The 12,887-nt window shown below is 36.6% G+C and overlaps 1 protein-coding gene across 1 annotated transcript in view; it reads left to right on the top strand.

Moving 5' to 3' along the window:
• Positions 1-12,590, top strand: part of NUFIP1 (nuclear FMR1 interacting protein 1) — a 51,694-nt gene extending 39,104 nt beyond the window's left edge. Inside the window, 3 exon segments of the mRNA XM_031655840.1 lie at positions 3,791-3,907; positions 9,632-9,864; positions 12,284-12,590. Of these exon segments, the coding sequence (XP_031511700.1) occupies positions 3,791-3,907; positions 9,632-9,864; positions 12,284-12,400 (467 nt within the window). The 3' untranslated portion in view covers positions 12,401-12,590.
• Positions 12,591-12,887: the final 297 nt, after the last annotated feature.

The following is a 12,887-nucleotide window of genomic DNA, read 5'->3' as shown; positions in this document are numbered from 1 at the left end:
CTAGAAAGAGTTCTCAAGGGCCAAAGTTGGAACAATTGGTGCCACAAAATAAATAATAATAAATTATAACCCTCAGAATAGAATAAATATCCATGAGTCTATACTGATATCAGTGCCTAAATAAATAAATAAATGTGGGGGAGGAGGGACAGATCTTTCTTACAAAAGAATTCTAATTATTAAATGTAGAAGAAATGAGAGAAATAGCAAGTCAGCATGAGAGCACCAATAATTGTTTTGGGCAAGATCCACTGATGAATGGTAAAATTAGTGGTGAAACGTTAAAATGAAACAATATTTGCTATAGCATCAAAATATCTCCCCCCAAAATATTTATTTATTAATTATTAATTACCGTGGTTTTAACATATGTCCAAAATTCTTTGATATTCCTTACTTGAGTTGAAACTTAATTCTTCTTCCCAGGAGTGTGAGCTAAACTTAGTAACTCATTTCAAAAAATATAATAATGAAAGAGAAAAATTGTAACTTTGTAGTAGAGAAAGCAGGCAGACCATCAAGCAGTCAAAGTCAACATTACCAGTAACAAGTCTTACTGATATCATGGACCTGGGATGTGATGAGAAGGGCACATCTCTGTGGTATTCCTCCCCGAAATCCATAGTCTCAGTCTAATCTTCAAAAATGTCAGACAGACCCAAACTGAGGGACATTCTAAAAATACCTGACAATAATCTTCAAAGTGTCAAGTTCGTAAAAAAACAAGGAAAGACTGAGAAACTGTCACAGATTTAGAAAAGATTAAGGAGTCATGACAACCGAATGCAGTGTAGTATAGCAGATTGTATCCTGGAACAGAAAAAGGACGTTAGTGGAAAAGCTGGTGAAATTACATTACAGTCTGTAGTTTAAATACTAGTGTGGTACCAGTGTTAACTTCTTAGCTATAATAAGGTACTTTAGTTATGTAAGATGGTAACATTAGGGAAGCTGCATGAAGGGTATATGGAGACTCTGTACTATCTTTGCAGCATTTGTATAAATCCAAAATTGTTTCAAAATACAAAGTTTGAAAAAGAAGCCAGGAAGGAAAGGACATTAAAGCCTTGCCCTCTGCTTCATGAATTGGATTGTGAGGAATAGTTTTCCAGAGTCAGTTTCTCTTTGTTTTTTTTTTTTTTTCTGTTATTTTCTGATTATAAAAGTAATACAGAAAATGTGGGAGCTGGGCATAGTGGCTCACGCCTGTAATCCCAGCACTTTGGGAGGCCAAGGGGGGCAGATCACTTGAGGTAAGGAGTTCGAGACCAGCCTGGCCAACATGGTGAAACTCTGTCTCTACTAAAACTACAAAAATTAGCCCGGCGTGGTGGCAAGTGCCTGTAATTCCAGCTACTCAGGTGGCTAAGGGGAGAATCGCTTGAACTCAGGAGGTGGAATGCACTGCACTCCAGCCTGGGCAGCAGAGTGAAACTCCATCTCGAAAAAAACAAAAACAAACAAACAAACAACAGAATTATAAAGATGAGTGAAGCTGAGTAAAATAATAGAGAATAGTGGTCAGAGAAGGGGATATGCTCTTTTATCTGAAGTGATCAGTAAAGGCATCTCTGATAAGGTGACATTAAGACATCTGAATGAAATGTGGGGCCGATACCTAAAGGAATAGCAGTCAAGGCAGAGAGACTGCCACAGTCACCCCAGCCTTTAGTGACCACAACCCTGATCAGTCAGCAGCCAGCAACATCAAGGCAAGACCCTCTGTCAGCAAAAATATCACAACTTCCTGAAGTCTCAGATGAGTTTTAGCATTTTTTAGCAATGAAATATTTTTAAATTAAGGTACAAGCATTATGTTTTAAAACATAATGCTATTGCACATTTCATATGCTACAGTGTAGTGTAAACATAACTTTTATATGCACTGAGAAACCAGAAAATGTGTGTGACTTGCTTTATTGCTGTATTCACTTGATTCCAGTGGTCTGGAACCAAATCCACAATATCTCCAAGGTATGATTGCATATCAAATAACTGTTTAGAGTTTTACTATAAAAGGGAAGAAAGAAATGGAGCTATGGCTGGGAGACATTGTTAGCATTATTGTGGACCATAAAAACACTTTGATAGGATGGCTTCATTTTAAGAAGACTATATGTCTGTGGGAAGCATTCTAGCTCACTGATAACAATTTGGATTTGGAGTCAGATAGCCAGGCTTTAAATTTGACCCAACTGATTTATAGTTGTCTTAAGGAAAAGTACTCAAAATCTCTGGATTTTTGTTTCATCACTCATCACATACCTCGTAAGGATTAGGTCAGATCATGCTTTTGAAGAACATAATATTCAACTATTACTGTAATTTTTGTTACCTCTCTTTGAGTCTTGGAAATAAATGCTACAGTTCGGTCTTTCATCATTCAACCAATGAATGGAAAGTCTGCATACTAACACTGTGGTAGATTTCTGCTTAATCTACTCGTAATTCACATAAACTGCATACTTTCCTTTCCCTTTATTAATCAAGGAGAAAAGGTAATTTAGCTTAAAATTGACAAGGAGTACTTTTATAGGTATGATGGTGGGTAGTGAGGAGAGAGGATTTAGCTTCATCCAGCAGAAGGTGGCAGTTGAACATTCACACAGAAAGAGACTCCCATTTCCTACTGGCATGCTTTGGTTTCCCCTAGACTGGCTTGGTGAACATTAAATGCTTAGTCTTGAAACATTTTATCTTGGTTTTGGGTTGAGTTGGTTAATTAAATAGACAAATTACTTATTGTCTTCAGTGAGGCCTTATTTTTATTGGTTGTCTAGAATAGAGTTAATAGATTGTTAGAGCTGCCAAAAAGAAATGTAATAGGTGGTGTCCTGGGGCTACAACTAGGCTTGCTGGGCCTGGATCAAACACTTTACATTTGGCAGGCACTTTAGTATTATGCTTGGTAAATTCTCATGGTTGCCTTGTTTATTTAAGTTCTTGTTTATTTAAGTTTTAAATAATAAAAACTTTGGGTGGGCTGGTCACAGTGACTCACACCTGTAATCTCAGCACTTTGGGAGGCCAAGGCAAGTGGATCAACTTGGGGCCAGGAGTTTGAGACCAGCCTGGCCAACATGGTGAAACCCCATCTCTACTAAAAATACAAAAAATTAGCTGGGCATAGTGGCACACACCTGTAATCCCAGCTACTCAGGAGGCTGAGGTAAGATAATTGCTTGGGCCTGGCAGGCAGAGGTTGTGGTGAGCCGAGATTATGCCACTGCACTCCAACCTGTGTGACACAGCAAGACTCTGTCTCTAAAAAACTTTGGGTGGATTAATTTCAGCATTACTGTTTGACTAAGCCTATAGAAATGCTTTGAATATTATTTGGATCCTGAAAAACAGTCTTAAAAACAGTTAAAAGCATAGGTATGTTAATATTTCATTTATTTCTAAACCTAATTTTCAGAGGCAGTGATCCCAATCCAGTGAAGTTAAATAAAGTTTGGGCCTTCCTACTACTTGTAAATGAACAGCAAAGACTATGTAATTAAGTTAATTTAGAGTATGCTCAGATTGTATAACCTGTGAAGCATGCTGAGTAACTGAGCTCTATATAGTTTCCTTTCCCCCCACTGTCTCCTCTGGGGCAAATGGTTTCTTGGCCCATGAAGATGTGTAAACCAGGGGGAAGTGTTCCTGGCCTCCTAGAATTCGTTTTTTGGAAAGATTAAGGAAATGATCAGAAATTACTTAATTTTCACTAACAAATGTGGGAGTGGGGGATGGTCAGCTTTTTTATAGTGGTAGATGTTTTGAATCTGAGTTCTTTTCCCTTCAGAGTCTGATAAGGAGGAGAAACCACAACGCTCTGTGATACCCAAGGAAGTGACACCAGCCCTATGCTCACTAATGAGTAGCTATGGCAGTCTTTCAGGGTCAGAGAGTGAGCCAGAAGGTAAGTCATGGTGTATGTTGTTACAGGGTTTTGTTTTGTTGCTTTTTGCCTTTGGTGCGTGCTGCACATTAATAGCATCCAGGATGTGCATTCTTTATTTGGTCTTCAAATTCCTTTTTCATTTGAATCAGAAGTAAAGTTAACTTGGGTTAAAGGAACTCTGGAGTAATAAAGAAATGTGTTACTACTCTGGGAATAAAAAAGCAAAAATACAATATAATGAAAGAATTGGAAGGAAAAGAGAAAATATCCACTAATAGAATTGAAGAAAATTCTAAAAGAAATGGCAAAAAGAAAATTCATTTTTTTCTCTTTGCTCTCAAGAACCTTTATTATAACGTGTTTATAGCATCTTTGGTAGATGGAGAGAGATCCTTTATGACAAAGAGTGCGATACAATTTTTTTAATGCATATAGGGCATTGTTCTTCCTAGAGCATATTTACATAAATGATCTCACTTGGAATACACAACCTTATACTTGTGGTTGCATTAGCTTGTGCATTTTAAAGGTCAGAAGAAATTGAATCTTTTCACGAGTCTTTCTGAGAAGTCAGTAACATTCAGGATACATGTCTTACCTTTAAAGATGATGTTACAGATGGTAACGTGTGCGGCTTCATTGTGAAATTTAATTGTGATAAACCAGTTTAATTTCCTACAGCATCTCTTTCAGAGCTACCTGAAAGAGCCGTGAGTAGGCTCTTGATCTGATGCAGTGTAGCAGTTTTTAATCCAAGGTTTATATCAATAATCCAGCATATGTTTAATGAATAAATCTGTGTCCTACTGTTGTGGATACCTGGCTCTGTGTGGTAATTTTATTTAGACTTTACTGGCCGTGAGAGAATTCATGTGTATGTCTCAGGACAAGATGTGTAATCAAAGTAGGAGCTGTACTGAGGATAAGAATACAGGTCTGTAAGTGTTTATATAGAATGAAGAGAAGATTCAAATGTAATTGGATGGGCGGGGCACGGTGGCTCAACGCCTGTAATCCCAGCACTTTGGGAGGCCGAAGAGGGTGGATCGCCTGAGGTCAGGAGTTCGAGACCAGCCTGGCCAACATGGTGAAACCCCTTCTCTACAAAAAATACAAAAGTTAGCCGGGCATGGCAGTGCATGCCTGTAGTCCCAGTACCCAGGAGGCTGAGGCAGGAGAATTGCTTGAACCCAGGAGGCAGAGGTTGCAGTGAGGCGAGATCGTGCCACTGCACTCCAGCCTGGGTGACAGTGAGACTCTGACTCAAAAAAAAAAAAAAGGAAATGTAGTTTGATGGAGATGGCAGCACTTTTAATGTTGACTAGGCTAGAGATAATCAATGTTTATGTATTTGGAAGATGTTGAATAAGGAGCCATTAGGCTTTAATATAAAAAATGATGTTCATATGTATCTGTAACATGGGAAGTTTTTTCTTTTTTAAGTGGGCCATGGCTTACTATGGTAGCTTCTTAATAGCTACTTGAAGTTTGAAATATAAGCTACTTTGGCTTTATCAGAGTATTCCTTAACAGATGGTTGCCTCATTTTAATTTTAAGAAAAACAGCGTTTTTTTGTAGTCTTGTTTCTCATACACTGGTATGAAGATGGAGTTATTCTTTAAACACATATTACATTTCCTACTTATCAGTTGTATTCATAACAGGTGATAACAAAGAAAACTATTACCAGAATTACAGAATCCCATAACAACAGGCTGGACTAATGCTTGCTTCTCTGTTTCTTAAGATGGAACAGTATTTTTATACTCATACCTTCATTTTGAGACTGCCATCATTTTAAATTGCAAGAAAGGAAACTGGAAGGGATCTTTGAGATCACCTCTTTATTTTATAGAACCTTAAGCATAGAAAGGATAAGCTTGGTTGGGCGCGGTGGCTCATGCCTGCAATCCCAGCACTTTGGGAGACTGAGGCGGGCGGATCACCTGAGGTTAGGAGTTCAAGACCAGTCTGGTCAACATGATGAAACCCTGTCTCTACTAAAAATACAGAAATTAGCCTGGCGTGGTGTTGCGCGCCTGTAATCCCAGCTACTCGGGAGGCTGAGACAGGAGAATTGCTTGAACCCAGAAGGCAGAGGTTGCAGTGAGCCAAGATCACACCACTGCACTCCAGCCTGGGCAACAGAGTGAAACTCCATCTCAAAATAAATAAATAAATAAAATAAAAAAATAAAATGGAAAAAACTTGGCAAGCTATTATGTAGCAGACCTGACATATAGGTTTGGAGACTTAAAAGTCCAAAGAAACCAACTTACCTTGCCTTCCATTATAGTCTTTCTGTCTTTGGCATTTACTGTCATCCTGCACAGTAATGCGTAGACTTTTATAGATAACAGAGGATATTATCTGTTAAATTATATATGATTTTGTGTGAATTTATTTTGACTAATTGTTAAAATGTCCTGCTTTAAGGAAAAAACCCTTGCTTCACATTCCTAAGTCTTAAGAATTATTTTATGTAGTTTGAATTCAGCTTTATTAAGCCATCTATGTCACTAGCAAATTTCTAGCGTTCAGTATTAATTCTGGGATCTAGGATGGGATATTGACACATAGGGAGTTTTAAATTAATAAACCAAGGAAACAAAGTGGTCTTTTAACCGTGGAATAGTATCTAGAAGACTGCTTATTTACCTGGATTATAAATGTATAGGAACAATCTGTTTCTTCCTAACAGAGTTTAACAATTGTGTCTTCATAATTAAGATCTGTCTTGACTTAAGAATTAGCATAAAAGTGTTTGGAATCTTAAACATGAATAGCATTTTTCTGGAAAGATATTTAAACAAAGAAAGGGTCCCTCAAGTAAGACTGAAGCAAAGAAAGAGGTAATACATCTGGGACTGTAAGAATCACTAAGATATAAATTTAATAAGAAATATTTCCAAATGGGTTGGTTTAATATCTGTTCTGCATGTTAGCATTTTAGCATTTTTTAAACTGTATTAGAATTTAAGCACAGTTTTACAACTCCCCAGAATTATGTTTCCTTAAACTGATTTGGCTATGATGGGGAGATTTCCAAATTAAAGACTATTTCAGAAGGCCACAAACCAAAAAGTGTGTTAAGCGTTTGATAGAACCGAACGGGCTATATTTAAAATGTAATTGGTCAACATTACATTAATATATGACACTTAGCTGGGAAATGTTGTAAATCTCAAGAAAGAGAAAAATATAAATGTTAGTCCCTGTCCTCATTTCTTAGCAGAAAATTGGCAGTTATAAGCTCTGATTCATTTGACTTTGTGTTCCTGATTTGAGTGATTGATACTTGAGGTGGAAGGAAATAATAGAAAATAGTGTCCTGGTTTTTCTTATTTATCATCTCTGTTTTATATATGAAGATATTTAGGTAGAGATAAATAGCTTGCCCAAAGGTCACACAGCTAGTAAATGATGGAACTAGGACTTGAACCTAACAGTCTGGCACCAGAGTCTGCTTTTAACACTTGTTGCTATACTTCTTTTCAAATATAATTTCTACATTCAGTCGTATGTAATGTTTGAGTATTATGGGTTTTGCCACTCTTGTCTAGGCAATTGAACCCTGTCTCCCAGCTTCTAGAATATAATTCTTTATCTCATATCACATTCACTTATAGTAAGTAAGTAGTATAACCATTGGAGAAGGGGGAGAGGTGAAGATTCTGAGCTTAAAATTTGTGAATTTTCAACTGTTCATATGGTTTTTCTCCTTTATTCTGTTAATAATGGTGAAATGTCCATTGATTTTTCAAATGTCAAACCAGCCTGTATTCCCAGGATAAAATCTACTTGGTCATGGTCTATTACCCTTTTAATACATTGATGGATTTGATTTGCTAATACTTTATTAAGGAGTCTTGCATACATGTTCATGAAGGATATTGGTCTTTGGTTTTCTTTTATTATAATAGATTTGGCATGAGTAGGGATCTATTTCCTTCTCTTTTTTAAGGTTTTGTTTAGGATTTCTACCAGTTTTTCTTTTCTTGTTTGTAGAATTCAGTAGTGAAGCCATTTTGTTTTTGGGAATGTTTTAAATTATGAATTAAATTTCCTTAATAGGTACAGAACTATTCATATTTTCCTATTTCTTCTTGAGTGGGTTTCGGTAATTCGTGTTTTTCAAAAGAATTTACTTCACCTAAGTTGTTAATTTATTGGTATATAGTTCATAATATTTCCTGTGATATCTGTAGGATCTATGATGATGTCCTCCTCTTTTATTTCTCCAAGTTGTTAATTGATTCTTTTCTCAAAAAATCTTGGTGCATTTATTAATTTTATTAATCTTTTCAATGAACCAACTTCTGGCTTTGTTGGTTTTTCTCTGTTGTCATTGATTTTCACTCTAATCCACTGTTTTTCACTTTTTAGTATTTCCTCTTTCCTCAGACCCTACCACATTATAATAGAAGCTTAGATAATTGATTTTAGACTTTTCTCATTTCTGATTTAAGCACTGAAAGTCATAAATGTAACTTCATGAACTGCTTTAGCTGTAGTCCACAAATATGATACATTATGTTTTCATTTTTATTTATTTCAAAATATTTCCTAATCTCTCTTACAATTTGTTCTTTAACTTATGGTTTATTTAGAAGTGTGTTACTTAGTTTCTAAATATTTCTTTGTTTGTTTTCTAGCTAGTTTTCTGTTAATGATTTTAGTTTAATTCTGTTACGGTCAGAGAACATACCTCTATCCTTTCAATTACTTCAATTTATTGATACTTATTTTATGGCCCAACACAAGGTGAATGTTCATATGAGCTTGACAAGAAAATGTATTAGGTCGGGTGTTCTTTGTCAATTTGAGTTAATTCTTTGTGGTATTCTGTATCCATACGAATTTTTTGTCCAATTTTTCTTTAATTACTGAGATTGGAGTGTTCAAGTATTCAATCATAATAATGGGTTTGTCTATTTCTCTTCTCAGTTCCATCAGTTTTTGCTGCATGTTATATTGAAAATCTGTTTTTAGGTGTTATTGTTTTGTCTTATTGATGAATTGACCGCTTTAGCATTATGAACTGTTCCTCTTTATCCCTGGTGATATTCACTATTCTGAAGTCTTTTTTTGTCTGACATTAATACAGCCTTTCCAGCTGTCATGTGATTGGTGTATGCTTGCTATCGTCTTTCATCCTTTTAACTTCTGTGTTTTACTTTTTAGGAGTTGGTCTGCAGTTTATAGTGTGCAGCTTAACTTTTCATAGTGTACTTTCAAATGGTATTATCTACTTCACATGTAATTCAAGAATTTTACAGCAGTATACTACTTAAATATTCCTTCTCCCTTCCTTTTTACTATTGTTGTCATAGATTTTATTTCTATAGATGTTATAAATTCCACATACACTTAATATTTTTGCTTTAGTTTTAAAAATTTTCCAATGAGAAAAAAAAGTCTTATATTTATTCACATATTTACTTTTCCCAGCACTTATCATTCCTTTGTATAGATCCAAGTTTCCATCTGGCATGATTTCCTTCATAGAAATCACTTTCTGTAGCTCTTCATGGTAGTCTCCTCAATTTTTGGTAGTTTAGCTTCCAATTTGAAAAATACTAGAATACATTATAAATGCCTTGCAAAAATCTTTCATAGTTTTAAGTTATTAAGTGGACAATATTATGGCTAGGAGGATTATTATGGATTTTTTGGTTGCTTTTGAAAGGTCTACCTGTTTTGTTTTGTTTATTTTTGTGTTTGTTTTTCATCACACTTAGAAACTCCCATCAAGACTGAAGCAGACGTTCTGGCAGAAAACCAGGTTCTTGATAGCAGTGCTCCTAAGAGTCCAAGTCAAGATGTTAAAGCAACTGTTAGAAATTTTTCAGAAGCCAGGAGTGAGAGCCGAAAGAAAAGTTTTAAAAAGACAAACCCTAAGAGGAAAAAAGATTATCACAACTATCAAACATTATTCGAACCAAGAACACACCATCCATATCTCTTGGAAATGGTAAATTGTTTTTCTTTCGGTTCTAATCTTTGTGTTCTCACGTCATAAAGATAGAGCCACTGGGGTGTGTGTGTGTGTGTGTGTGTGTGTGTGTGTGTGTCTGTGTCTGTGTATGTTTTAAGGTTACCAGAGACGCATTGTCCTTGGAGACTTTGTATCTTAATTCTGCAGCTACATTTGGCATATAGCTGGTATGTTCAGTGAATGTGGAATAATGTAATTTTTACAACCACTTAAAATAAAAGAATTTAGGTTTCACTAGTTGGTAAGGAAGTATCTATTGAGGTTTATTGATTTTCTTTTAAGTTTCCAGCGAGGCCGGGCGCGGTGGCTCAAGCCTGTAATCCCAGCACTTTGGGAGGCCGAGACAGGCGGATCACGAGGTCCGGAGATCGAGACCATCCTGGCTAACACGGTGAAACCCCGTCTCTACTAAAAAAAAAATACAAAAAACTAGCCGGGCGACGTGGAGGGCGCCTGTAGTCCCAGCTACTCGGGAGGCTGAGGCAGGAGAATGGCGTAAACCCGGGAGGCGGAGCTTGCAGTGAGCTGAGATCCGGCCACTGCACCCCAGCCTGGGTGACAGAGAGAGACTCCGTCTCAAAAAACAGTTTCCAGCGAAAGCACAGCTAAAAGTACAATGGCAAGCTGAAGGGAAAAAAGATTTTTAATACAAATGTCTATGGAGAACCAAAAGTAACAAAAAGGAAAGGCCTAGGGTTTTCTGACAGTTCTCACTTGTTATCTTCTGGGATTGTCTTCCTTCCCTCCCTAACCTTTTTTTTTTTTTTTTTAAAGAGTTGGGGTCTTGCTTTGTCACCCAAGCTGGAGTGCAGTGGTGTGATCATAGCTCACTGCTACCTCAAATTCCTGGGCTCAAGTGATCCTACTGCCCCAGCGTCCCAAGTAGCTGGCACTATGGGCATGCACTACCATACTAATTTTGTTTCTTTGTACACCTTTATTTATTTGTGTTTATTCTGTGCATTCTTGGCTTTACTCTCAGCATTATGTGCTCAAAAATCTAACAGCTTTCTTCAAATTATAAAGAGGAAGCAGTGCATCTTTGAGTTCTCAGTAGTGGACATGAAGCTGTTCAAAGATCAAAGATTTTCATGTCTCAGCAATAGAAGTATTCCACCTTTTTTGTTTGTTTGTTTGTTTGAGACAGAGTCTCGCTCTGTCGCCCAGGCTGGAGTGCAGTGGCCGGATCTCAGCTCACTGCAAGCTCCGCCTCCCAGGTTTACGCCATTCTCCTGCCTCAGCCAACCGAGTAGCTGGGACTACAGGCGCCCACCACCTCGCCCGGCTAGTTTTTTGTATTTTTTAGTAGAGACGGGGTTTCACGGTGTTAGCCAGGATGGTCTCGATCTCCTGACCTCGTGATCCGCCCGTCTCGGCCTCCCAAAGTGCTGGGATTACAGGCTTGAGCCACCGCGCCCGGCCGTATTCCACATTTTTTAGTTGACATTCTGTGAAAAGTCTGTTTGGTTTTGACTTACAAGATAAGTACTTATTTTGTAGCTAAAGTGTTCAGTGGCTACACTCTTGAGGTGCTACGTGTAAACACAGTTGCTTCCTATTAAAATGGATCTAAAATATATGCTCCATTTTGTATAGATAGTAAATTACATTTAAAAAGTTACCTTATAATCGGTAAATTAAGTAATCTTTCCACTGAAAGTTTCTGTATGATGTTTCTGAACTCTGTCAATAACATCAGAAAATAAAATCCTTTTTGGCAAATTACATATGATTCCTTGATTATGTGTTTATTCTAAATACCAGGGATTTTTAGCTTTTTTAAAATACAATAAGCACAAAAATGGAAAGTTATAAAAGTCAAGGAATGTTGGAATTTTTTACTGCTACTTTCATTGTTACATGTAAATAGATGTACTTATCAGTTTCTAGACTGCTTATGAATTTGAGTTTGGGCAATCCTCTTTGACATTTTAGATTAAAGAATTGCAGACTTTTTAAGCCAGATGTGGTGGCGCATGCCTGTAATCCCAGCTACTTGGGAGGCTGAGGCAGGAGAATCGCTTCAACCCGGGAGGCAGAGGTTGCGGTGAGCCAAGATCGCAGCATTGCACTCCAGCCTGGGTGACAAGAGCGGAATTCTGTCTCAAAAAAAAAAAAAAAGAATTGCAGACTATTAAATACTTTGATGTCCTATGCTAGATACTCTTAGAGAGGACTCCAAATATAAGCATTAGTACTGTTTAAAAAGCTAGATAGTCTTGATGTAACTTAAAAGGACATGTTTTTGCATTGTTTTTTAGCAAAATAGTAAATATAATATATATTTCTTATTGTTCTGTCTTCTTTGTGAGGAGAGGGTACATGCAGTATTTTAGATTGTATTTCCCAGATATAATTTATTTACCAGCTAATCTTTTTTAAAATTGTCTTTTAGCTTCTAGCTCCGGACATTCGACATGAAAGAAATGTGATTTTGCAGTGTGTTCGGTACATCATCAAAAAAGACTTTTTTGGACTGGATACTAATTCTGCAAAAAGTAAAGATGTATAGGCGTCTGATGTTTCAGCATGCATAACTGAAGCATGTGAAACAGTATCATCCTCGTTAGTAGAGGAAAACCAAAACCCTTTTTTCCCTCAAAACTGGATTTGTAATTAAATTGTAAGCCTCATAGGGTGTATGTTGGAATTTTAAGTCTTTCCTTTGGTTCTATGCAAATAAATACATAACTGATTTTTAAGACTGTGTCCATATTGTTGGGATTGAATCTAGTATTTGCTGGGAGAATTTTTTCTTTGTATTTATTTTAATGTATTGTTCTCATGTAAGAATGACTGATGTGTCAGTTAAGAATTGAAGATAGGTTTAGCAGTAAAGAAGAAAACTTTTAAAAGGATTGATTCAGCTAAGCAAAGTTGGGCAGAGAAATACAGCCATTTTGTTTTTAATGCAGAAAAGGAAGATGTTCTGTAGCAACGGGGAATATTTTAAAAATAAACCAGATCAAATTAATATAGTCAGAAGGTTTCGAAATGTC

The sequence above is a fragment of the Papio anubis genome, chromosome 15 (genome assembly GCF_008728515.1).
Source record: "Papio anubis isolate 15944 chromosome 15, Panubis1.0, whole genome shotgun sequence".
Lineage (NCBI taxonomy): Eukaryota > Metazoa > Chordata > Mammalia > Primates > Cercopithecidae > Papio > Papio anubis.
This window is presented reverse-complemented; position numbering and strand designations above follow the sequence as displayed.